This window comes from Sarcophilus harrisii, chromosome X, assembly GCF_902635505.1.
Source record: "Sarcophilus harrisii chromosome X, mSarHar1.11, whole genome shotgun sequence".
Classification (NCBI taxonomy): Eukaryota; Metazoa; Chordata; class Mammalia; order Dasyuromorphia; family Dasyuridae; genus Sarcophilus; species Sarcophilus harrisii.
This window is the reverse complement of record NC_045432.1, coordinates 58,768,639-58,795,220: the sequence shown is the minus strand read 5'-3', so window position 1 is coordinate 58,795,220 and position 26,582 is coordinate 58,768,639. Positions and strand designations below refer to the sequence as shown.

The following is a 26,582-nucleotide window of genomic DNA, read 5'->3' as shown; positions in this document are numbered from 1 at the left end:
AAGGGAAAGTCAGAAACTATATTAACACAACTACAAAACACTTTCTACACAAATAAAGTCAGATCTAAGCAACTGGAAAAAATATCAAGTGCTTGTGGATAGGTCAAGCGAATATACTAAAGATGACAATACTACCTAAACTAATCTTTATATTTAGTGCTATATCAATCAAACTCCCAAGAAACTATTTTACTGACCTAGAAAAAAATAACAACAAAATTCATCTGGAAGAACAAAAGGGCAAAAATTTCAAAGGAATTAATGAAAAGCAAACTAAGGTGGCCTAGCTGTACCAGATCTAAAACTATATTATAAAGCAGTGGTCATCAAATCATTTGGTACTGCCTAAGAAATAGAGTAGTTGATCAGTGGAATAGGTTAGGTCCACAGAACAAAATAGTCAATGACTATAGTAATCTAGTGCTTGACAAACTCAAAGACCCCAGATGTAGGGATAAGAATTCACTATTTGACAAAAACTGCTAGGAAAATTACAAACTAGTATGTCAAAAAGTAAGCATAGACCCACACCTAACACCGTATAACAAGATAAGGTCAAAATGGGTTCATGATCTAGACATAAAGAATGATATTATAAACAAATCAGAAAACATAGGATAGTTTAGCTCTCAGATTTGCCGAAGAGGAAGGAATTTGTGACCAAAAAAAAAAAAAAAAGACATTATTATTGATCACAAAATAGACAATTTTGATTATATTAAGTTAAAAAGTTTTTGTACAAACAAAACTAATGCAGACAAGATTAGAAGGGAAGCAATAAACTGGGAAAACATTTTTATATCCAAAGGATCTGATAAAGGTCTCATTTCTAAAATATAGAGAGAATTGACTCAAATTTATAAGAAATCAAGCCATTCTCCAATTGATAAATGGTCAAAGGATATGAAAGACAATTTTCAGATGAAAAAATTGAAACTATATGTAGTCACATGAAAAGGTGCTCCAATCACTATTGATCAGAGAAATGCAAATTAAGACAAGTCTGAGATACCACTACACACCTGTCAGATTGGCTAGAATGATAGGAAAAAATAATGTTGAATGTTGGAGGGGATATGGGAAAACTGGGACAGTGATACATCATTGTTGGTGGAATTGTGAATGCATCCAACCATTCTGGAGAACAATTTGGAACTATGCTCAAAAAGTTATCAAGTTGTGCATACCCTTTGATCCAGCAGTGTTACTACTGGGCTTATACCCCAAAGAGATCTTAAAGAAGGGAAAGGGACCTGTATGTGCAAAAATGTTTGTGGCAGCCCTCTTTGTAGTGGCCAGAAACTAGAAACTGAGTGGATGCCCATCAATTGGAGAATGGCTGAATAAATTGTGGTATATGAATATTATGGAATATTATTGTTCTGTAAGAAATGACCAGCAGGATGATTTCAAAAAAGCCTGGAGACATTTACATGAACTGATGCTGAGTGAAATGAACAGAACCGAGAGATCATTGTACACTTCAACAACAATAGTATATGATGATCAATTCTGATGGACGGGGCCCTCTTCAACAATGAGATGAACCAAATCAGTTCCATTTGTTCAATAATGAAGAGAACGTGCTACACCCAGTGAAAGAACTATGGGAAATGAGTGTGAACCACATATTAGCATTCTCACTCACTTTGTTGTTGTTTGCTTGCATTTTGTTTTCTTTCTCAGTTTTTTTCCCTTCCTTCTTGATCTGATTTTTCTTGTGCAGCAAGATAACTGTATAAATATGTACACATATATTGGATTTAACATGTATTTCAACATATTTAACATGTATTGGATTACCTGCCGGGGGGGGGGGGGGGGGGGGGGAAGGAGGGAAAATTTTGGAACAAAAGTTTTTTGCAAGAGTCAGTATTAGAAAAATTATTCATGCATATGCTTTGTAAATAAAATTAATTAATTATACACACACACACACACACACACACACACACACACACACTAGATAGGGAGCCACTGATATTTAGTGAATAGGGATCAGGAAGTGACCAAAAAGGTGTGCCTTATTGTCCACTTGCATTTTTGTTTTCCTTCTCAGGTTATTTTTACCTTATTTCTAAATCCAATTTTTCTTGTGTAGCAAAATAACTGTATAAATATGTATACATATATTGTATTTAACATATATTTTAATATATTTAACATGTATTGGACTACCTGCCATCTAGGGGAGGGGGTGGGAGGAAGGAGGGAAAAAGTTGAAACAGAAGGTTTTGCAAGGGTCAATGCTGAAAAATTAGCCATGCATATGTTTTGTAAATAAAAAGCAAAAAAAAAAAAAAAATGGGGATAACAATGTGTCTATTTCCTAGGGCTATGTGAATTTCAAATGAGAAATTTTTATGCATTTAGCACAGAGATTGGAACATAATAGGCACTTAATAAATATTTATTTTCTAAAAAAAAAAAAAAAAAAAAGGTGTGCCTTAGGAAAATCACTTTAGTGGCTTAAAGTAGGAAAAATTGGAATAGGAAGAGACTTGTGGTAGGCATCTCTACCACCAGTCTATTGCAACAGTCCAGAATGAGGTGATGAGGTCCTACACTAGGGTGGTGTCAGTGTCAGAGAAGAGAAGTCAACTTATTTAAAAGATATTGCAAAGGTAAAATAGACAGATTTTAGCAACAGATTGAATATGGGGTGGGGAGGTAAGAGACAGTGAGAAGTCCAGGATGACCCCTAGGTTGCAAGCCTAGAAAGTGTTGCCTTCTATAGTAACAGAGAAGGTAATAGAGGAAGAGGGTTTAGAGGAAAAGATAATGAGTTCCACTTTAGATATGATGACTATAAGTTGACTTCTGGACATCTAGTTTAAGGTATCTGAGAGGCACATGGAAATGTAAGATCGGGGATCAGCAGAAAAATTGGAACAGGAAAGCAAGATTGGAGACTTATCAGCATAGACATAGTAATTAAATGCATGAGAGCTGAGGAGATCCCCAAGTGAAGTAGTATAGAGGGAGAAGAGGGCTCGGGACAGAATGTGGAGGGAAACCCATAGTTAGAGGGCATGATTTTGGAGAGGATCCAGCAAAGGAGACAGAATTATTTGAGATGCAATCGGAATCCTGGTCCTTCTGATATGAAGGCCAGTACTCTTTTCTATGATCTGTGCTGGGACTTGATCAACTTCACAGGTGCATAAAAGGACCTTCATATACACGTGCCTAGATAACAGTTCTTGTGCATGGGATCTGGGAATTATACTGGAATGCAAGTTCAATATGAATCATCAAAAGAGCTATTGAGCTCTCAGGTGAAATTACCTTCTTCATAATGAACACTGTATTTCTGTTAATCAGCCTACTCTATTCTTCCTTGATTACACTAAATCTAAAGTATTATATTCTGTTCTGAGTATTACCTTCTAGGAAACTTTATTTCAACCTTACCTAACCTTCTACTTGACCTCAAAGGCAATAACTGAATAAGTTCCAGTTTGGTCAGGTTTGGTCAGGTTACCCACTGAATTTTAATTCAAGATGTGGCCCAATAACCCTCCAAACTGGCATTTCAAGCATTCCACAGTCAAATTTCATATTACCTTCCTTCCTTCATTCTCTGTTCCATTCAATCCGCCCTACTACCTCTTCTCCTGTATACAATATTACATTTTCTGCCTTTGCACTTCTGCCCAATTGGTCCCTCAAGCCTAGCATGCCCTCTCTCCCTCATCGCCTTCCTCGTAGTAGAATCCCTAGTTTCCCTTAAAGTACATTTTGGAAGCCATTTCATTCACAAGGACTTACCTGATTCACTCTGCCTCCCCTGCAAACTCAATCTTGAAATTCCTTGGTATATACAGTCAGTTCTGTTATAAGTTGACAAATGGATTCCTAAAAATCACTGAGATCAATATGGAATTATGCCCAAAGGGCTATAAAACTGTGCAGACCCTCTGACCCAGCAGTGTTACTACTAGGCTTATATCCCAAAGAGATCTTAAAGGAGGGAAAGGGACCTGTATGTGCCAAAATGTTTGTGGCAGCCCTCTTTGTAGTAGCAAGAAACTGGAAACTGAGTGGATGTCCATCAATTGGAGAATGGTTGAGTAAATTGTGGTATATGAATGTTATGGAATATTATTGTTCTGTAAGAAGCAACCAACAGGATGATTTCAAAGAGGCCTGGAGAGATATGACAAGGACAAGTCTAGCAAGTTTTTCCAACTTAAGAATGCCAAGAAAAGCAGAGGGGAACAATGTCAAGGAGAGTTCCATCTTTACAGCCACAGGAGCAGAGGAGGGGCCCTACACTTACACAGTGAGTGCAGGTTGGGACAGGATCCACTTTGTGTTTCCTTCACGTGGGCACTGGGACCAATGAGTGGCCAAGAGGGCAGCTAGGAGAGTTTCTGCTTCAAAGAGTAATGTTAATTGTTCAACAATGCAAATAAAAGCACAAATAACTACAAAGCAGTTCTCTACTAGGGCCAGGTGCTCTCTCTTCTTCAACCATTTCAAAGCATCCTTGTTGCTGTTCATTTTCTCAGGAACAAATCAATTCTCATCACCTCAGAGATGTAAATTAGGAAATGTCCCCCTCCTAGCACCCTGGTTTTACAGATGTGAGCTTTTGTCTTCCCAGCAACTGAAACACCTCTTTTTCAATAGCCTTTTGGCAGATGATGGGAGCAGCTGAATGTCAAAACGCTGTCAACAGGAGATTCTTACTTTCCCCCCAACATGTCATCCTTAAAAGGGTAGTGAGAGAGTCCCTGCACGCTCCTCCCTCAGATAAGCACCCTATTTGGCCTAGCATGGTCAGAAAAAGTGATGCAAGGACACTCTCAAAATCTCTCTTAACAACTTTGGAATTGATTATGTGACATGAGAGACACTGGCCCAAGAGCTCCCAGCATGGCATGCCCTCATCATTGTGTTCTATGAGCAAAATGGAGCTGAATTAGCTCAGAAGAAACTCGAGATTCACAAAGTCAGAGACTCCACCCCAAATGTCCAAATGGACCATTTGTGCCCAACATGTGGCAGAGCATCCCGAGCTCATATTGGTCTGGTCAGCCACAGTCAGACACACTGTAACTCGACTCTAGCATAGTTATGTCATTTTGGTCCTCTCTGAGAATGAAGGACAACCACAACCAGATTTCAATAGTGGGGGATCCTATTTGGAACCCAATCTGCTTGGGCCAGCTCTCCAGCTTTTTCCCCACCACTCACTGCCACACAAATGAAAAATTTTTCTTGGACCTAGGCCTCAATGGGAAGGTTCCAAGGTAGGAACAATTCCCCAGATAAGAAGACAGTAGGGTACAGTCTCCCAGTGCCACTGCCCACAGTCTCCCTAGGTCAAGCAGGCTTGCCAGCATTCCAGTGGTAGAAATGAAGTGAATGGATTTAATTGGACAAGAATGTGCTCTGTCCAAGAAAAGATCCATGACTGGAAGAGCTCTCAGGCCCCAAACATGCTTCGTGCCAATCATATCAGAGGCCCATAGCCTTCTCAGAGAAGAGGTTGATAATGGCAGCTCAGATTTCTAGGGTGCTTTATGGTTTGCAAAGCAGTTTACATACTCAGTTATGTAACTACAGTTTCTTCCTTTCCCATGTCCAAAGCTGATGTATCACCCTCCATCTCTATGTCACTACTGGCCACCTTCACTGGGCATTCTTATACAAAGGAAAACCCCTCCTGAGACTTCCCTCTCAAGTCCAGGCTGCAGGAGAGAATGATTTTTCACTAACAGTGAAAGAGTAGATCTCTTTTAAAATCCAAGGGTGTTGTGAGCATGTTATGTGTGTATGTATGTATGTATAAGTATTTGTATATAAAACACATTTATATAGTGCCTACTACGTGCCAGGCACTGGGCTCATGGCTTTATGATCATCATCTCATTGAATCCTTACAACAGCCCTGGGAGGTCAATGCTATTATTATCACCATTTTATAGTTGAGGAAACAGAGGTAAACAGAGGTTAATGACAACCCACAGTCACACAGCTAGTGTCTGAGGTCAAATCTGAACTCGGGTCTTCCTGACTTGAGGCCCAGAACTCTACTACTTATCTACTATAGACTGAATGGCAGAGTCTGAGAAATCTGGGTTCCATTCCAACACTCACAAATAGGCAATATTATCTACCTTCCACCTTGTGATGAGGATCAAATGAAATGCTGGAAAGTGCTATTGAAATAGGAGCCATTGTTACTATAATGTGGCTTGAATATCCAAGAAATCCAAGTATCCTTTCTGGTTAATGGCTTTACAAGTTTCACTGAATAACCATTAATAGTACTAATTATGGAAAAGGCAATCAATTTACTGCCTCTCTTCTTATGGACAATAATGAATAAAAGTACTGACGGGCTAACTGAACCAATCCCCACAGCTATGTCTACTTGCTGTGTTCTGATTCCTTGAGCTTGGTTGAGTCTACCGAACTGACAAGAAATGAAACCAGTACACAATTTCACACCACTAATGATGGGCAACAGACAAGACTGGATGTCCATGGTGCTAATTTAAGCCATTCTACCATCAAATTGTTTCATTATGAGAAGCAAAACTTGGATGCCAGTTTGTCTCTTCTCAGAGAAATTTAAGATGAATCCAAGTGGATTCTCAGAAACAGATACCAGACACTTCATGGTTACACGTCATCAAAAGGAATCTGGAAAACGTTATTAGTGAAAAGGCCCAAATGCATCTGAAATGCTAGGGCTTTCATTGCACATTGTAGGATAGTGAGAGGGCCATAGAAAGTAGCATGATTACCAAATGAGGAAGGATCACCTTGGTTCATTCTCTCGCCATCTTCAAAGTTTTCTTCATGCTTCTCTCACAATTTGGGCATCTCCTCTTGATCTCACTGGGTGAGCAGCTCAGATGTTCCATTCATCCATTTCATGTTTGGGACTGTCAAGAGAGGAAGTGAAGGTAGTTTGTGTTTTCTACCAATTGCCCTTCTCCCCTGCACCTCATTTTCACTGAGCACTCTTTCTAGTAAGCACTGGTAGTCCCCAAATATTAAAAGGCCAAGAGAACATCTTTCAGAATACTACTTTAATAATAATAAAAGCAAAAATAGCTAACACTTCTCGAGCCCCTATTATATGCATTTTGTAAATATCTCATTTGATCCTCAGCAAGATTCTCAAGAGTATTTATGGAATGACATGGATGAGAATGGCCCAGAATGACATGTGAACAGGCTGTGATCCATACTGGTAGACGGGCACCTATACCAAAGAGACTGTGGAAACCTTACAGTATCAAAGTATCTCCCAAGGCAATACTGCCTCCTATTCCCAATGGATCACCTTGCTACATTTTTTCCAAGTCTTATGAACTTTGTTGGATTTTTTATTTTGTCTTCTCCTGTACAGTAGTAATTCAACAAGCTTTTACTAAGCACGTACTATGTTTCAGGAACTGTGCTAAGCCATGAAGATACAAAGAAAGGTAAAAAGACAGTCTGCTTTCATGTAGCTCACTGCCTAATTGGAAAGAAAACAAACAAGTATATAGAAACAAGACTGATCCAAGAAAAATCGGGAGAATGGTCTTATAGGGAAGACACAGAAATGAAAGAGGACCAGGAAAGGTTTCTTGCAAAAGGTAGGGCTTGAGCCAAATGCTGAAGGAAGCCATGGAAATCAGGAGGCAGAGGTGAGGAAGGAGACAGTTCTAGGCATGAGGCCTGAAGAATACCTGGAAGGTTTAAGAAGAGTGGGAGCAGGAGTCAGATTACAAACTGCTTTAAAAGTCAAATACTGTATATTATGTGATCCTGGAGAAATGAATGTTTACCAAAGTGTGAGTTATTTACTAATTGGCTATTTGTGTAGTCAGGCCACTGACCCATTAGAGTACAGAGCAAAATCAACATCAAGTTAGAAAAAATAACAAAGGTGAGAACATATGATGTCCAAAAAAAGTGGATAAGGGAACATATCAACACAGACTACTATCATATCCTATAAAGTTATAACCAATGGTAAGGCCAAAAGAACCTAGAAACCATTGAAGCTAGCAAACAGTTGATCTTTGCCAAACAGAGAGATGTGATAGCCAAGGGCAACTATCCCATTAGTTCATTTGTAAAAATTTACAGAATAGTGGAGCAACAAATGGTAGAAAGGGAAAACAAGTCTGCAGAAACCTTGGGACAAGACCTAATTAAGTCAGATCATTCTAAAGCACTTAAGAATAAAAATAGAATGTACAATATTTCAGAGTCTGATTCTTTTTGTACAGCAAAATAACGTTTTGGTCATGTATACTTATTGTGTATCTAATTTATATTTTAATATATTTAATATCTACTGATCATCCTGCCATCTAGGGGAGGGGGTGGGGGGGGGTAAGAGGTAAAAAATTGGAACAAGAGGTTTGGCAATTGTTAATGCAGTAAAGTTACCCATGCATATATCCTGTAAATAAAAGGCTATTAAATAAAAAAAAATAAAAATAAAAATAGAAGCACCAGGAATATGAAAAATAAAAAAATATGTCAATATTTTGACAAGAACCCCTTTTCTCCATCAATGACAGAAGAGTTACTACATGAGGATTCCAATATTATAATCCTCATTGTGCTCAATGAGAAATCTGAAATTGGGGGAAAAAAAACCAGAAAAGCAGCTGAGCCAGACCAAAAATACCTGAAGAATGCCAATGCCAGAAGGGACATATTTTGAAAGGCATTAATCAATCAATCATGTCAATCATGAAGTGAAATAGGGAATGATATCAAACGACTGAAAAAATCATGAATGACCTCTTAAAAAGCAATTCAAAATGGCAGAGACAGAAGCAGCCAGTCGAGATGAGAGTTTAGTTGTGGGTCACTCAAGAGAATACTGATTAAAGAGTTTGCAGAGGTGCCTCATAGAATTGGAGGGGGAAGGATGGCATGTGCTCTAGATCAAGGTTTGGCCCAAATAGCAATTCTCTGGCCCATTGGAAAAGCATACAAGCTGCTTGGCAAGGCTCAGTCTCTTCTTGCAGCATCCCTGGAGGTGAAATTCCCAGGAAAGCAATACATATGCCTTACCTACACACACTATGTCTACAGGTACAATGCTTGCACATGCCATGCCCAGACATACTGGGTCTGATATATACCATGTCTACATGGACAATGTCTGACACGCAACTCTGATGGAAAACATTGACAGTGGCTCGTTCTAGCAGCTTTTTCTAATCACACGGTGGAACTGCTTTCATATGGCTTCTCTCCTAGAAATCTTTGCTCAGCAAAGGCATCAGGGATTAAGAAGATCCAGAATGAAGACCACAACCACCCCACCCCCCTAGCCCCGTTTATCCTCCCCCCTCCCCTGTCTATCCTCCCCTCCCTGCCCAATGTTTCTGGGAAACTCCTTTGAAGACTGAGCAGTGAGGTGTGACTTTAGGAAAGAAGATGGTGTCCCAGGCATCTTAATGAAGTATGTGCTTTGTTTTCTTGAGAACCATGATTTTTTGAAAGTAGATAAATAACAGCTTCTTGAGAAAGGGATTTCTCCCACTTTGGGGGCAGCATATTTTTTTCTTTGAAAGTAAATTCCAATTCTTTTTCAAGATATCATCAATATGGTCCAAGTTACACTGGATTCTTGATGTTTTTTTAAAATGTCCAACCATATGCTCAAGCTGGGGAACACACACTTTAAAAGAAATCCCCCTCATTTGCCTTGCTCTGGTTCAGTTCATTTTCATAAACAGGTAGAGAACTGTTTTCAGTTTCATATATTATTTCTTTTCCAACTCCTCCATAATGGTATAACTCCTGTTTCTTTTCATCTATTCATTCTTGGAGCACCTGCCATTCTACCCACAGCAATTTTCCCCGTAGTTGTTGGATTCTGGATCTCAAATGAACTCTGCACAATCATTCTCTACCACTGTTACAACAGAGGAAGAAGGGAAAAGAGGAGAAGAAATGGCAGAGAGAGGACACCAGAGGGGGAAAAGAGAAAGGAGACAGAGGAGGGGAAAGAAACGGAGAAAAAGACAGACTGAGAGAGCTGGTGAGAGTGAAAGAGGAAGAGACAGAGAGAACCAGAGGAAAGAAACAGAGAAAGTTGGGGAGGGAGAGAGAGAGGGAGAGGGAAAGAGAGAGAAAGAAAGAGAGAAAGAGAGAGACAGAGAGACAGACAAGAGATAGAGAGAAACAGAGACAAAGGCAGAGACAGTGACAGCAACAGAGAGGGACAGAGTGTCTTTCTAAGCAATCTCACTGAACTTTTCAGGGAATCCAACCATTAAAACAGAATTCCATGAAACCATGGACCCCAAAGTAATGCACAATGCTAGCATGAAACTACATATGTCTGAAACAATTTTTAAAGGATGAAAACCCTGCCAAAAATGCATTCTCCACGCTCCAGCCCAAGCATTTAACAGTTCTCCCCCAGCTGTAAGTTTTTTCAAGACCACCAACAAGGGGTCCTCACAAAGCCACTTAGAAGTTTCTGAATCAGGATACTGATTTAGGATTATGTTAGGGTCACAAACCAGCTGGAAAATATCTGGCCAAGCTCTCGACCAATTCATAGGACTTTAGCCTCTCAAAAAGATATTTATTTTCCATCTCAACCATAACTTTTACAAGGTAAAGTTTAGGGCAGAGTGAATCACTGGAAAACCACGTAAGGAATCTCCTTGGCAGATTCTGCCACAGAAACAAGTCTGAAACACAAGCAGGGCATGCTGAGGAAAGCTCACAATGAAAAAGGTCCCCATGTCACCCTCATAGAAGCCTCCTCACCTGGTGCTGCTTCAGAGTTTCGTGGTAAAGCACTAAAGTGCTGCTTCAAGAGAAAATAGGAAAGGGCACTTTAGGCTTAATTCATTAATATTTCTACCACCATCATCCTCAAATCGAGAAAAACACAATTAAAGGTCAAAGCCCCATAAGAAGAAATTTCTGTAAGACAAAATATAATATTAATAACCAAGGCAATGGCTTACTTATGTCAATTACTGGAGAAAACAAAATTCCCAGGTAGCCCAAAAGTGTAGAGACCTTTGGAATTTGTACAGTTTGATCTCTAAGACACAAAATATTGGGGTTAGAAGGACCCCTAGCTTAGTTCTTCCTTTTACTAATTGGGGATTTGCCTAAAGGGGCCCAGCTAATTGATGACAGTGGTGGAGCTAGAATCCAGACTCCCAGAAGGAAATGAGCATGGCTAGATGAATGAAGAAGCATTTATTAAGCAAAAATGGAAGGGGATATACCAATCAAGAAGAAAAAGGGCCACATCAAACTTGGTTTCTCACTTTCTCTGTCACTTGATCCTTGCTCCCACTCCCTAAGTTTCTGTCTAAATTATCCCATATTCAAGGAATAGTAGCTTTCCATTTCCTCCAGGAAGCTCCTTAAAGGAATGGGAACCATTTCTCTCCCCTTCCAGCTACCATCATGTCCCTGACTCACTGATGCACCTTGATACATTCCACATTATAGTGGTTGCCTTTATGATCTCTCTTATAACAGGCAAAGTCCCTGCACATAAGTAAACTGCATCTTTATATGCAATATATTTAGAATTACCTGTGGGAACTCAACATGTAGAGTCTAACTTGATTTATCTCTTGGGCTTCCCACCGCCATCTTTCTCTGGTGCATCAAGGTGGCATTTGGATGCACCTGGGCAATTACAGAGTGCAAACTCTGACAAGGCTTTCACCAAACTGGAAAAGCTGTGTGTCCGTTATTCAAGAACCAGTCCAGCAAAGTACAATAGGGGCTCATCTCTCAAGAGATGAAAAGGTACGGCACAGAAACTTCTGTATACCACTGACTAACACGTGGAGGCTTTGGTAAGCCTGGGCTCATCAATGGTGGAGGAATGGCCCACGCCCTTATAACCCCAGAGTCTCAAAGTAACCAGAGCAAGGTGCTAAGAACCAGGTGTCCTGTAAATGGCATCCAAATGTACTGCTCTGGAGGTGTTGATTTCCTGACCCATCTCACTTCTGCTGCCACCCATGGAGCAAAGACTTTCTTCATCAAGATCACATATCCAGGCATGTAGATCTCTTTAAACACTAGTGTGGATGGGGAGAGAAGAGTTATTCTAGTCTGAGAAACAAAGTAAGTGGCTAGCTGGGTACCACCTAAGGGTGCTTATGAGAAGGCTCACTCCAAAGGCACCCACATGGAGAGCAAGGAGGCCTCCACAGCACCCAAAAGTGGCCTGCCTATTCCACTCTCAGCTTCCAGTATCTCACAAGCCTCCTTGAACTGTGTTTTGAGTCAATCTCAAGATGCTGCTCTTGATACGGCGTAGTCGACTTTGACGTTCCAGTATCAAAGATTGTGATGGATGAGAAGAGAGAATGAAAGGCTTCGAGTATTCAAGTGACTAAGTAAAAGCGTAACAATAAGGGGAAAACATCAGGCCCCCTATTATAGCAATTTTGAACACAGTAACCTAGTTCCACAAAGTAGTGAGACAACTTTTTGCAAGGAAACTTAATAGAACTTAACATATATAATGACTTAGTTAACAATTAAACATTACATTTACACAGTACTTTAAAGTTACATAGGATATTCACATATATTTTCTTGTGTGGGCCCCCAACAGCCTGTGGGGTCGGTATTATGGAAATTATTCTGCCCAATGTACAGACAGAGAAAATAAGGTTCAGTATAGAGGTTTGAGTGTTACATAACCAATAAGGAGCAAAATCAGGAGTCATCAAAAAAAGAAGCAATGTGGTATAGAGAGGAAAGGCATGTTAATCACAATCTGGGAGGCATCTATTCTAGGCAAGGCACTGTGCTAAGTGCTGAAAAAAATGCTGGATCTGGGGTCAAATGCCTTCCTACCTGTGGAATGTGGAGCAAGTCACAACCTCTTTGGCTCTTGTTTGGTTTTCCCCTCTCCCACCATTAGTAAAATGAGAAGCTTAGACTACATACCCTCTTCCTCACCTTTTAAAAATGTGAATTTATAAAGCTCGGATTAGGAAGAGAATGCCAAAACTGGCCAGTCTAATCTGTGCGTGGATGGCTCACCCCCACCCATTACCTCTTCACAAGTGCTTAGCTAGTCTCTGAATGAATTTCTGTAGTGAAGGGAAACCTACCGCCTCCCCATGCATCCCATTCCTCTTTGGGGCCACTTAGAATTTTTTTACAATTTAAAATTTTTTTTCATATAGCAAGCTCATTCACTTCTCCTCAACCTTTACCCACTGCTCCTACTTCTACCTTCAATGCCAGGTTTTCCAACAGTACTGTCAGTCTTCTCTGTTTCTGTCTCTGTATCTCTTCTCTCTGTCTCTGTGTGTATGTGTGTCTCTGTCTCTTCCTCCCTTCCTTCCCCCCTCCCTCCCACCCTCCCTTCCTCTCCTTCTCTCTCTCTCTCTCTCTCTCTCTCTCTCTCTCTCTCTCTCTCATGCACACACACACACACACACACACACACACCATATTGCCTCACTGGAGTGTTTTAAAGGCAAACAACTGCCAGACAATATCTAACTATGGCAACAGAATTGTCTCTGGCTTCCGTACTATATATGATAAAGGTTCAAACACAAATAAATGTAAAATCTTGGAAAGTGCTAAGGTTTAATTCATCAGAAACAGAGTAATCCATATACTTAGGGATAAAAAGGTTCCTATGTTAAAGTTCATAACTAATGTGTGGAAGAGGCCAAGGGGCGAGACATCTCTATCGTGAAAGAACTGGGAGGAAGAGGCAGCTCCAAAGCTGAGCAGTTCTGTGCAAGTCAGTGCACATCTAGAAGCCTTAGTTTCCCCATCTGTACAGTAAAGCTGATGGATTGGATGACCCCTAATGGTCTTCCAACTCTGAATCTCTGATCCTATGGGAAACGAGAGCAATGATGGCTCCAGAGAAGCAAAGAGATGCATTTCTCTCTTCTAGGTAGATTGGAGGTACAGAACATTGGCTACGCTGTTGGACACATTCACTATGAAGGTTTGTTTTGTAGAAATGATTTTCTGTGTTACAAAGGAGGAAAGGCAGGGGGATGGAGTGATTAAAGTGGTACAAAAAATAATCCAAATACATGAAGAATTTGTGATTTTATCTATTTAGGTAACTCCCATCAAACAAAGCAGAATATAATAAGACCTGGAAAGTTGGCCGAGGCATATTGAAATTACATAAATGACTTGCCCAGGGTAATACTGGTATTCAAAACAGGATTTGAACTCAGGTCTTCTTGACGCCAAATCTAGCACTCTATTCACTATGTAATTCTGCTCATTGTAAAAAAAAAAATAGAAAAAAAGAAAACCATCTAAAAACTGTTAATATCCATCCCTGGCTGGATAAAAGAGACCAGAGGAAATCAAGGCAAAGCATACAGGCCAGAAGAGAGAGTACTCACACTCTTACAATTCTGACGAGGACAGTGAAAAGGAAAATTAGGCTGTAGTAGCAAGACCTAGTTTAAACCCCAACTCTACCACTTCCAAGAACAATCATCCAGGGCCTCAGTTTCCTCATTTGTAAAATGAGTTGTGTCCTAGATTGGCGACAGAGGTCGGTGATGAGCAACACAAACTTCTCTTCTTCCTTTCCCACTCTGGAAATTCATGATTTGGAAAAGAAAAAAATCCATTTGCAGCCAGTCCTTGCCATCCCTGTCAATCCTGCCAAGACTCAAACTGAGAAGTCAGGCCCATAGTTCGGTTGACTCGGAATTAGAGTTGGAAGGGACCTCAGCCCAAACTCCACATTGTACACATGGAAAAACTGAGGTTTAGAGAAGCAAAACCAAATAGTTAACAAGGGGAGAAGGAATAGTTTGAACTTAGAGGCCAGGCCCTTTCTCCATTCTATCACACCATGTCCCCTACAGTAACAGATTTGGCGCCTCGCTGACGCCATAGGAGAAGACAAAGGGGACTCCTCTTGGATGAGTCTTCTTTAGGGAACTTGATTCAGATGATCACAGGTGATGATTAAAAGGAGGAATAATGCAGTGGGCGAAAGAGAAGCCGGGTTTTGATGATGACATTATACAATGAAGATGTTTGAATCAAACATGCTTTGGCTAAAGTTTCCCCCAGATGGGGACCATGTATAGCTATACATACAGTGAAGCTAAAGGTAGAGGAAGACAAAGCACCTCATGGAAGGATGGAGATGGAGAGATCATTTAGAGGTCATTCCACAGATGGAAGAGACTTCCAATGTCACCTCATCCAGTCCCCTCATTTCTCAGAAGAGGTAAGGTACCTTGCCCAAGGCCACAAACTGGTGAGTGCCAGAGAGAGAGGACTTAAAATAAGATGCTCCAGCTGTGTTCTCAGCCCTCAGTCTTCTGAACCATCCTGGCCATGGTATTTCAGGCTTACTTCTCAAGCCCAAGGCAACCTCCAACAGTGTGTTTCTAACATAACCTGGAAAGTATCCAGGCCAGCAGATCCTAGTCTGTGCTTAGCAATGCTGGGCCATTATAATATCCTAATTGTTTTTGTGATTCTGACATTACAGCAGCCATGGAAGGGAGGTTACCCTCATTAAAGGAAGAGTGGTTGGTAAGGAAACAACATGAATTCAAAGCCAAGAAATATCAAAGACAAGATGGACCCAGGTCTTTCCGGACTCCAACACCATAGTATTTCTTCAACAACACTGTGACTTTTCCTACATTTTCACCTGAGAAAATGCGACCCTGGGTATGTAGGTATACAAATATTTACTGATAATATCCTAATTTTGCAACGTCCACATTCAGTTATGCAACCTCATAGAGGGGTCACAACCCACAGTTTAAGAAGTTTTGTTTTAAATGGCATGCATTCCCCTGATTGTCATAGAATATTGAGAATATCCTTTTCTTTACCGTAAGTTCAGAACACACTTCAGTTCTCTTGCCTTCAAGGAATCTCACTGACCTTTTCTCTGTAGTTTTTATTTTTCAAATTTTCAAATTTCCTCAAGTCTTTTCTGAGCTCTTTCTGTCAGATTAAATATTTTTGAAATTTTGAAATGGAATACTGGATTCCAATAAAGGTCCAAGTGAAGCTGAGTAGCAGAGATAGGGGCTTTTCGGGACTGGCAACTGCAGGGAAGGCTCATGATGTCATTTTCCTACAGATGTAGCCAACTACATCTATGTGAATGTCTTCTTGTTAGCTTCAATTTCTTATTTTATTTTTAATATAACTTTCTAAGTTACAGAGAAGTTGTCACCCTGCATCAGTGAAAGAAGTTTCCATATGCTTGGTGAAATTACAAATCCTGTCCTTATTCCTACAAAAAAAAAAGACTATATGCTGCATAATTGGGTGTAAGTGACAGGTTCGTGGCACCAAAGGCGATCCCAAATCTTGATTCTTATAATCTTTGCTCTTCTTGGTCTGTTTCTTCTTCATCAACCCATTTCATGCCGCTGAGCTTGAGAGGAGTGATGTGACAAGCTGACTTGGATCGGCTGCATTTCACCTCAGGAACTGCTCTAGGATCCCCTACTGGAAAGCAGAGGAAAGGGACACCCATTAGAACTGCTGTTCTTAAGTCTGTCCTACAATGATAATGAGTGAGAGCAAGTCTGGAAGAGATCATAGCATCTCAGTGGTGCAAGAGACCTCAGAGGTCATTGAACTCAACCCAAGTCCACACTTTTCTAAATATCCCTGGCAAGCAGTCATAAGCCTTTGCTTGAAGACCTCCAGTGGCAGGAAGCCTACAGTCTCTTCTGAAGGCAGCCCATTGCACTGGCAGCTAACATATTCCTGCCATTAAGCCTCTGAGATCTCTTCATTTTGCCAACTGTACCTAGCTGGGGCTTAGACAGGAGAAGGGAAAGGTACTTCTTTCTTTTCCCAGGTAGGAGAGAATACAATAACTGTGGCAAAAGCATGTCAAGGACAGAAAAACAGCTGCCCGAACTGCTATTGACCAAGAAGCATGGAACTCTAGTTCTTTTGCCATCAGTCCAAGGGAGCCCCGCCTCTGGATCATGCTCAAAAAGATGATGGAAGAAATGACCATAGAGTACTTGGAGTCCCTACAAAAGAAATCCTGCTAAAAACAGATGAGCCTCTAAAGAGTTTCCAAAGCTGTTTTTTCAGGGCCTGGAAAGAAATCCCAACAGTAACAAACACCACCACCAAACCCTGATGAGCGGTTCATAGGACCTGAAATAAGTCATTCATCTGAGGAGAGCGTATGGCTTTGCAAGGGCTCCTCAGGAACCACAGAACAGTACAACTGCCTATTGGGAATCAATAAATCTGCATATCGCACTCTCACCTACCCTGTAGGAGATAATACAGGATCATTCATATAACAGCCTAATGGGGTTGTGAGAAAAGTAGTGTTTGAGCAACATTATACTTATATCCTTTGCAGGATCCAAGATTGCAGAGAATGCCACCTCTACTGGTACAAACTGCAGCCCATCCAAACTCCTACTCCTATTACCACTACTACTACTACTACTAAAAGTCAACATAAATAGCACCTATGTGCCAGGCATTATGCTAAGGACTTTATAACCGCTATGTTCTTTTCATCTTCACAACAAAACAACCCCAAGAGATGGGTGCTACTGTTATCCTCATTTTAGAGATGAGAAATTGAGGCAAACAGGGTGAAGGGACTTGTCTAGGGTCACACAGCTGGTGTCTCAGGCCAGATTTGAACTTAGGTCCTAACTCCAGCCCTGAAACTCTACTGCACTGCCGCCTAGCTGCCTATAACTCCTCAAAGACAATTTTTGTCTGTCTTCTACTAAATATTCTATAGAAGATTGAGTCACCAGTCATATAGGGACCTTCTTCTAGGTCTTTTGAAATTGCCAAAGGGACATGCTGGCAAAGGGATATTGGTTATCCTTGTCTCTTACCACATAGCTGGTCCATCTCCTTGTCTCTTTATCTCTCTGGCTATTTTCTGAGTGACACCTTACATGTGCACTTCTTAAAAGCTCACATTCACTACATAGCTTTCCATAGCCCTTTGGGTCACCTACAATTTTAATTCTTTGGAACCTGTGATATTCCACAATTTACTCCCACACAGCAGTGGCAAAAGAATACTGATGTTATAAAAATAGAGAGAAGTATGAGATTATTAAAAGCAGTCCATACCTTCTACAAGGCAATTCATTCAGTACACTCTCTTCTTCCTATCTAATTGTGGGTCAAACTAATTAACCATCCACAATATTGTGCTCTCCCTCTCCCTCTCTTGCTCTTTCACTCTGTTATGTATATTCACATACAGACATGTATCATGTGCAGACACATATACATATGTGCATGCACTCGTGCACATACATACATGCATGAATGCATACATACATACATGTGGCAGCTAGGTGACTCAATGGATAGAGCACTGGGCCTGTAGTCAGGAAAAGCTGAGTTCAAATATGGCCTCAGACACTTACTTGCTGTGTGACTCTGGCTAAGTCACTTAAAACTCCGTTTTCCTTAACCCACTGGAGAAGCAAATAGCAAAGCGTTCAAGTATCTGTGCCAAGAAAATCCCATTCAGGGACACAAAGAGTTGGACAGAAGTGAAGACCACCAACACACACACATACGTGTGTGCATATGGATGTATGTATGTTACATTAGTATATATACTTATACATACACATTATATGCATACCAATGGATTAGTTCTATGAGTTATTCATACAGTTGTATATCAGAGAAATTGTTTTTCTACCTGGCTTTCCCATGTGGATAATAAGACTGAACTCCTTTGGAGTGATTGTAGATCTCCTTTAAAGGTCACTACAACGTTCTCAGACGGATACAAACAGTATAATGTCATCCTCAAATAAGCACAGCTGAACGATCCCACCATCAACCAGGAATCCATCTTCCATTTAGACACCGACCTGGACATTTTCCACGAAGGTGGTAAATCCCTCTGGTGAGCATGTTTCCCTGTTTTATGCCTTGTTTGATATTAATGATCTGAGAATGGTCAAAAACAGTAAGCTCTCTTGGATATCTTTCAAGGAATCTGCCATCTGCATGAGAGGCAGCCTGTTGTAAGAGGTCCTTTAAGGCAGCACTGTGCCTCACCAAATTCAATGCCTTTTTACAATCAACAAACAATCAGCACAATGGGAACGTGTGTCCTGTACCTCTTTTGGCCAACCACGTGACTGGAGAAGTGGTTCACTTCAGAATATCAATTTGTGAACACCTGCCTTTTCATCTCTCATACCTTTGGCAAGGATGTAAGATTATATTACCATGTAAGATATATCACATAAGATAAGACCCGCATTATGTAGGGAACGTAAACAAGAAAATAATGGGTGGAGGACGGGGATTCTCCTTGATCTACCACCTACTTCATCTCTTCTATTTCTTTATATTAAAGAGAGTTATCTCTAACCCAAGAGTTCACTGGTGTAGAGAAAGCTTCCTGAGTCCATCTTTCCAACGTTAGTCATGGAAGGGCTGTGAGAACACTTTGTTGCAGGCACCGCTTTCCCATTCCACATTTCTGGGCCCCCTTTGGCACCCCAGGGATCCTCTCCCACCTGAAACGGCTCATCAGGAAAGAATCCCCTGCCGAGATATTGCCAAGAGGCAGAAGGAATAGTGTTAGCTGACAAGAAGGTGAAGCTTCCCAGGTCTCTTCACATGAGAGGTGAGAAGGACAAGGTGAGAGGTCGCCATTTGCTTTCTGTTGCCTCCTGGTTAGTGAAAAGTTTGAGAGAAAATTTAATATCATAACCCATTTATCTATCGATTGTCTCCATGTGTTTAAGGTTTCTGGTAGAAGGAGAACAAATTCACAGCTGTTTAAATGACTTCAGGCTGGAAAGAATTCTTTTGAGAGCAGTACAGAGAGAAAGAACAATGCTCTGGTAGCTGGGATGGAGCCCAATGTGTCTACTGGACATTCCCCAGAAATGGTCTCGGGGCTTTCGCACAGGTGGCTGGTGGCCCCATAGACTGGAATGCCCTCCCTCCACTCCTCTGCCCCTTGGGAATCCTAGCTTCCTTCAAAGTACAGTCCTGGTGCCACGTCCGACATGGAGTAATGACAGTTATAACTGATATTTATAGAGTACTATGGGGTTTTACAAAGCATTTTTATCTCATTTGAGCTTTATAACAGCCCTGTAAGATAGGGAATGTTGTTCTCCCCCCCCCCCCATTTAACATCTGTTGTAGTAAGAAGCACAATTAAACTCGGATCTTCTTGATTCCATTTCCAGCACTCTATCCATCGTGCCACCTAGTTTATTCATTTTGTTTTCTCAGAAACTCTAAACATGAATACCTAGAAGAGGAAAAATCCTAAATGACACTTTGTTTGTGGACAGAACCTAGACCTTTCTTGGTAACGGTTTGCCATTTCCTTCTCCAGCTCATTTTATAGATGAGGAAACTGAGATAAACAGGGTGAAGTGACTTGTCCAAAGTCACAGAGTTAGAAAGCATCTAAAATTGGATTTGAATTCAGGAAGATGTCTTCCAGACTCCAAGCCCAACACTCCATCTACTGCACCACATAGATACAAAAGGCATGCCAGGTTGAAACCACTACGCACCTCTCAGACTGGCTAAGGTGACAAAAAAAGATGATAAATGTTGGAGGGACACTGATACATTGTTGGTGGAGCTGTGAACTGATCCAACTATTCTGGAGAGCAATGCCCTATTGAACTACACCCAAAGGGCTGTCAAACTGTGTACACCCTTTGATCCATCAGTGTCTTTACTGGGCCTGCATCCCAAAGAAATCATAGAAAGGGAAAAGGACCCACATGTGCATAAGTATTTGTGGCAGCCCTGTGTATAGTGGCTAGAAACTGGAAACTGAATGGATGCCCATCAGTTGGAAAAATGGCTGAATCAGTTATGGTATATGAATGTTCTGTAAGAAACGATCAGCAGGATGATTTCAGAGCAGCCTAGAGAGACTTGCATAAACTGATGCTGAGTGAAATGGGCAGAACCTGGAGATCATTGTACATGGCAACAAGAAGATTGTGTGATGATCAGTTCTGGGCTCTTTTCAATGAGTCATTCAGGCCAATTCCAATAGTCTTATGATAAAAAGAGCATCCAGAGAGAGGACTGTGGGACTGAATGTGGATCACAACAAAGTATCTTCACTTTTGTTGCTGTTGTTAATTCACTTGCTTTTTGTTTTCTTTCTCATTTTTTTTTGCTTTTTGCTCTGATTTTTTTTTGAGCAACACGATAATTGTGGAGATAATGTAGAAGAATTGCACATGTTTAACATATATTGGATTGCTTACCACCTAAGGGAGGAGGTGGGGGGAAAGGAGGAAGAAAAAATTTGGAACACAAGGTTTTGCAAGGGGAAATGTTGAAAACTATGTATATGTTTTGAAAATTAGAAAGCTAAAAAAAACAATTAAATACCAGAATAAAGACAGTTTATCAATCTATTTGTTAACACAGTGTCCACTGTTGACGGTACTAGAAACACGCTGAAGTCAGAGGATATGTTTTATATAGATAACACTTTTGCCAAGTGAAAAGACATTCACTGATTGTTCAGACATGTCACCATTCAAGTAGTTCTTTGTACAACACTCATCTTCCTATACAAAGATACTATTCCTGACCCCCTCAGTCAAGCATGAATTTTTATTTGTTTTCCCAAAGCAGTGCTAGTTTCTTCCTCTACTGACATCCTCCTTCACAGGAATCCTCCACTGATGCCCTCTTCCAAAGATTCAGGCACTGTGGTCTAGAAGTGAGTCCAGATCCCTGAGAGCTACACACAAACCTGGACAGGCTTTAAGGAGGGCCTGGTAATGGAAGGGACATCATAATCTAGCATTCTGTCACCTAAGGCCAGCCTAGCAAAGCATGAAGAAGCATAACCAGGTTGACCCATGGGGATGATTCCTTTATTTTTGTCTGTAGTGCTTCATGAAGGCCCTCTATTAAGGCATGGTGGGGTTTTGCTCTTTGTGAGCAGAAGTGGTGGTCTCACTGATGAAATCACAGGTCTGTGAAATACTGACATAACAACAGCTTTATTGATCCATCCAGTATCTTAACCAGGATCCTTTGAGACCAATAGCATGTGGACAATAAGACAACAGCCCAAGAGTTTGGGGGGTATTCTGTGGCCAGAGCACAAAGTAATGCTTCTTGGTCCACAACTCATGACTTGAGGCTTATTAGCACTATGTTTTATCACAAAAAGTCATTCACCTAAAATGCTAAATACACAAATGTCTCAACCAAACTAAGAGATTGAGAGGAACAGGTGATGAGACAAATGTGATCAAGCAAAAAAAAAAAAAAAAAAAAAAAGCAACAACCCAAAAGACAAGGTGTTTAAATAAAGTTCTATGCTAGTCCATTTATTATCACTTCTGAAGTTTATGATAGCTAGCATAATGTGTCAAGAAAACTGATGGGTCAGTGCCTTAGAATGTCTTAAGACAATGGACCCAAGCAGCTGGAGGGGCTGATGGGGAAACCCAGAGAGAGAAAAGGGAGATAGGAAACAGCTCTAGTTAGAGGTCTTACAACTTACCAGTAAGAGACTGGCACCGCTTTGACTTCATTTGGTAACTCTGATGAGCTAAGAATCCCGCAGCTTTCTAGGAAGAACAAAGAGCATGAATGATTCTTCTCCCAAAGATGGCACACAAATCATTGATTCTGCTTCTATGACATTTGAAACAAAACAAATAGTTCCCCCCATTTTTATTTCTTAGTCAGAGTTTCTTTGAAATATAAGCCCCTAAGATAAGATATTACCTCTCGAAAGACCCCAAAGAACAATACATAAATATCTAGGAACAAGAGTATGAAAATCTATCGCTCATTCTTCAAAATGAATTCTTCTGAATTCCATGAGTATGAGCGAACACCAGTGATCCAGTGGGTCCAAGAGGCTATCAACTGGAAAAGAGTTTAACTAAATTAAAGACATCATCTGTTTGAGTGGAAGGCAGGGGCGTAAACTGAGGAACTCTTGTCTCTCTGTTCTTGGTGGTGGAAAGCTCAATTTCATCCTTTATTTTTCTTAGCAAATTATTGTGTTAGGAAAAAATCATAGCACAAAACTCTTTGAGGTACTTGGTAAGCAGCAGCTATATAGGTCAACGATTATCATCATCTTATTTAACTTTTCTATAGCACTCTCCAATTTGCTCACAAATGAAGTCAACACATCAGTGAGAATTTATTAAGGGCTTCTTATTTGTCAAGCACTGTGATAAGGGCTGTTGATACAAGGAAAAGCAAAAAAAATATTCATCTGCTCTCAAGGACCTCACAGTCTAATAAGGGAGGCAATATGCAAACAACTACATTCAGATGAGATATAGTTGGACTAAATGGGAGTTAATCTTGGGGGGAAAGATACCGGCATCAAAGAAATCAAAAAATGAGCCTTGTACAAGGTGGGATTTTAGAAAAGAGAGTCAAGGGGGAAAAAAGAGTTCTAGGCATGAAGGACAACTAGTAAAAAAAAAAAAAAAAAAAAAAAAAAAAAAGGCCCAGAAGCAAGTGATGGAGTATCTTTGAGGAAGAGCAGTTTGGAGTCCAGAGTGTGTAGCTGAGAGTAACATGTAAGAAGACTAGAAAGATAGGAGGGGATTACATTAAAAAGAACTTTAAAAGCCAAACAAGATTTCAGATTTAATCCTGGAACCACCAGAGTGGGTTGAATGGGGTGGGAGGGCAGTCAGATAGTCAGAACTGCACTTTAGCATGATTAAAGGAATATGCATTGGAGGGAAGAGAGACTAGAGGCAGGAAAATCAAGCATTCACCTACTAAGTAGTCTACAGGAAAGGTAATGAAGGCCTTAGTCAGGGTGTTGGCAGTGTCAAAAGAGAGAAGGGGGTACACAGAGGAGAAATTAGAAAGGTAGAAAGATCAGGACTTGCCAAGTGATCAAACTGAAGTGAGGTGAGAGAGACTGAGAAGTTGAGGATGACGCCCAGGTTGTTAGCCTGAGTGACAAGGAGAATAATGGAGACCTCAACAGCAACGGGGACATTAGGCAGAGGAGGGCATCTGAAATGAGAGATCATGAATTCCATTTTGTATATGTTAAATTCAAGATATGCACTAGGCAATTGGTAATGGGAGACTAGAGATCAGGCAGGAAGTTAGGGATGGATAAATAGATTTGAGACTAAGATGATAATTAAATCCATGGAGGCTGATAAGGTCTAGTGAGATAGCATACAGAAAAGAGAAGAGAGCCCAGGATTGAGCCTTGGGGAACACTCACTGTTGGTGGGAAGAGTCAGAAAAGAAAACTGAAGAGCAGAGAACCAGAAGACATCAGTGTCACAAAAACTCAAGCAAAATTAATATCTAGGAGAAGCGGGTGATTGATACTGACCAAAGCAGCAGAGAAGTCAAGAAGGACAAAGACTGAGAAAAAGCCATTGGAGTTGTTAAGTGAGAGATCATCGCTAACTTTGGAGAGAGTAGTTTTGGTGGAATGATGAAGTCGCAAGTCAGAAGGTTTAAAATAGAATGACAGGAGAAGAAATGAAAGTAATGATTAAAAATACAGCCTTCTCAAGAACTTCAGCCAGGAAAGGGAAGAGAGATATGACGCTATCGAACAGAGGTGGGCACTTCATATGCAGGGTTTTTGAGGTAGTCAATGTGTACTATCAACTCTATTTTACAGATTTCGAGAGAACATGGTACCAAAGTGGGAAAGTGACTGGCTGATGGATCCATGGATCCTGTCAGAATGAGAATTCAAACCCAAATCTTTTCACTCTCATCTCACTGAAACACACAGGTCAAGAAAAACCTTCTAGGAGTCACTTTCCTCTCAATCCCTGCCATCATAGCTAAAAGTCCATGATTTTTCCATGCCCAAGATCTGAAGTCAGAAGTCCATGCCTCAAGATTCCCAAATCAGTAAGGTCTGGAGAAAGACGCACTCAGAGATATCTTGCTCTGTGAGCTAATGAGTTCAATTCAATTCATCAACCTTTTACTAAATGTTTATCATGTGCAAAGCACTTTTTCTAAATTCTAGAGATATGAGTGAAACTGGCCCTGTCAATGAGCAAATGCTCCATTGGTTCTATTTGAACACCATTAATGGTGCATGATAGCATTCCCCAAGAGAAGGGTCTCTGCAACCAGCCCCAACTTGTCAGACACGGATCTTCCACGTGCATCTCGGGTCCTAGAATGTGATCAAGGGATATCATGGCAAACATAAATTTTTTAATCACAGTCTAAAGGTAGGGACAAAAGCAATGCCAGAAAACATATCTATAGGAATCAATGAAAAGACATAGGACAGAGACAAATTTCAACGTAAACCAGTCAGCATCATTTTGGCCTGTGCCACAACCTTAAATAAGGCCCTAAAATGCTGCTAAGTGTTATTGAATGAGTCAGAAAGCAGGTATGTCAGTACTTTGGGTCTCAAAAAGAAGTTACTAGAGGGCTGATCCAAATAATGTTTCTGTGATTTTCTTCTTCTCTCATGAGAAAACAGGGTCACACAATTTGAGAAAGAAAAAAACATGAGAAAAGTTCATCTTCAAAGAAAGATATTTCTCATGAGTTAAGGGGAGGGAGAAGGTAAAAAATGACAAGTAATTTAGTATCATTTCTTGTCCCAGAAAGTGTATCTCATTCACAAAGAATTTCATGAAATTGAATCACAAAATAAAGGATTCCCATGATATGCAGGTACCTTACACTGGCTCACCTAGAATGAAGTCTTATCCCCAAAATAAACAAGAGCTTTTAGTGTTCCCAATGATGTTTTTATAACCACCCACTGAAGCGACCATGTGATATTGTTTAATCAAGTCCCAATAAGTTTACTGCTTCTCGCCTGGTCATTTCCAGAAACTACTTTTGCTAGAACATCTAGCTGGTACGATCATTTGGTTATTGTGGGTAAACAAGACACATTAATTTCTAGGATCACAGATTCTCTGAGTTGGAAAGGATCTCAGAAGCCATCTAATAATTCCTCCCTGATAAGATCTTCTCAATAGTAGACCAAACGAGGGGTTGGTCAGTCTTTTATTGAGGATCTCTAGGGGGCAGGAAACTGTTCTCTTCTGGTACACTGCACAGAGGGAAAGTTTGACCACACCTCAATGTGTTTCCCTGCACCTTCTCCTCAGTGCCCTTGTGTCTGCCCTCAGAGACCAAGTGGAACAAAGCTAATCCTCTTTCACATGAAAGCCCTTCAAATATTTGAAATGGAACATTCCCTTGGCTGTTTAAGCTTGGCAGGGGGCTCCAGGCCTATGGCTTTTTACAGAAATCAATTAGCAAGATGTTTTCTTGACTGTATGTCAGAGGCCCCATGAACACTCTCAGAACAGGACAACAGCAAGGCACACTTGCCCCTTCAGACAGCCCATCTCCATCTTAAATGCATCTTAGTGAATTATCTCCTGCTTTTCTACTCCATCCCTGAACACAGCTTTCTGGGAAAATGGCCCCAGCTCCTGTTTCTCCACAAGTCCGATTCCAGATCTTCCAGTCCTCGGGGAGCATCTAATTCTTCTGTGCAGTGCTATCAGTGCCTAACACATGATGATCCTGAACTTCTTGAAACCTTAACATGTGTTTTTAAAGGTTAGGAATACAGAAGGCACTGGATTCCCTTC

The 26,582-nt window shown here is 40.6% G+C and overlaps 1 protein-coding gene across 2 annotated transcripts in view; it reads right to left on the bottom strand.

Annotated features, from left to right (window-relative positions):
* Positions 1-14,206: 14,206 nt before the first annotated feature.
* LOC100927725 (sodium/hydrogen exchanger 2-like) overlaps positions 14,207-26,582 on the bottom strand; it is a 96,963-nt gene continuing 84,587 nt past the window's right edge. For both annotated transcript variants that reach the window (XM_031944290.1, XM_031944291.1), the window contains exons 11-12: positions 22,493-22,559; positions 14,207-16,458 (exon numbers count right to left, since the gene is read on the bottom strand). In XM_031944290.1, the coding sequence (XP_031800150.1) occupies positions 16,325-16,458; positions 22,493-22,559 (201 nt within the window). In that variant the 3' untranslated portion in view covers positions 14,207-16,324. The remainder of the gene's footprint in view (positions 16,459-22,492; positions 22,560-26,582) is intronic.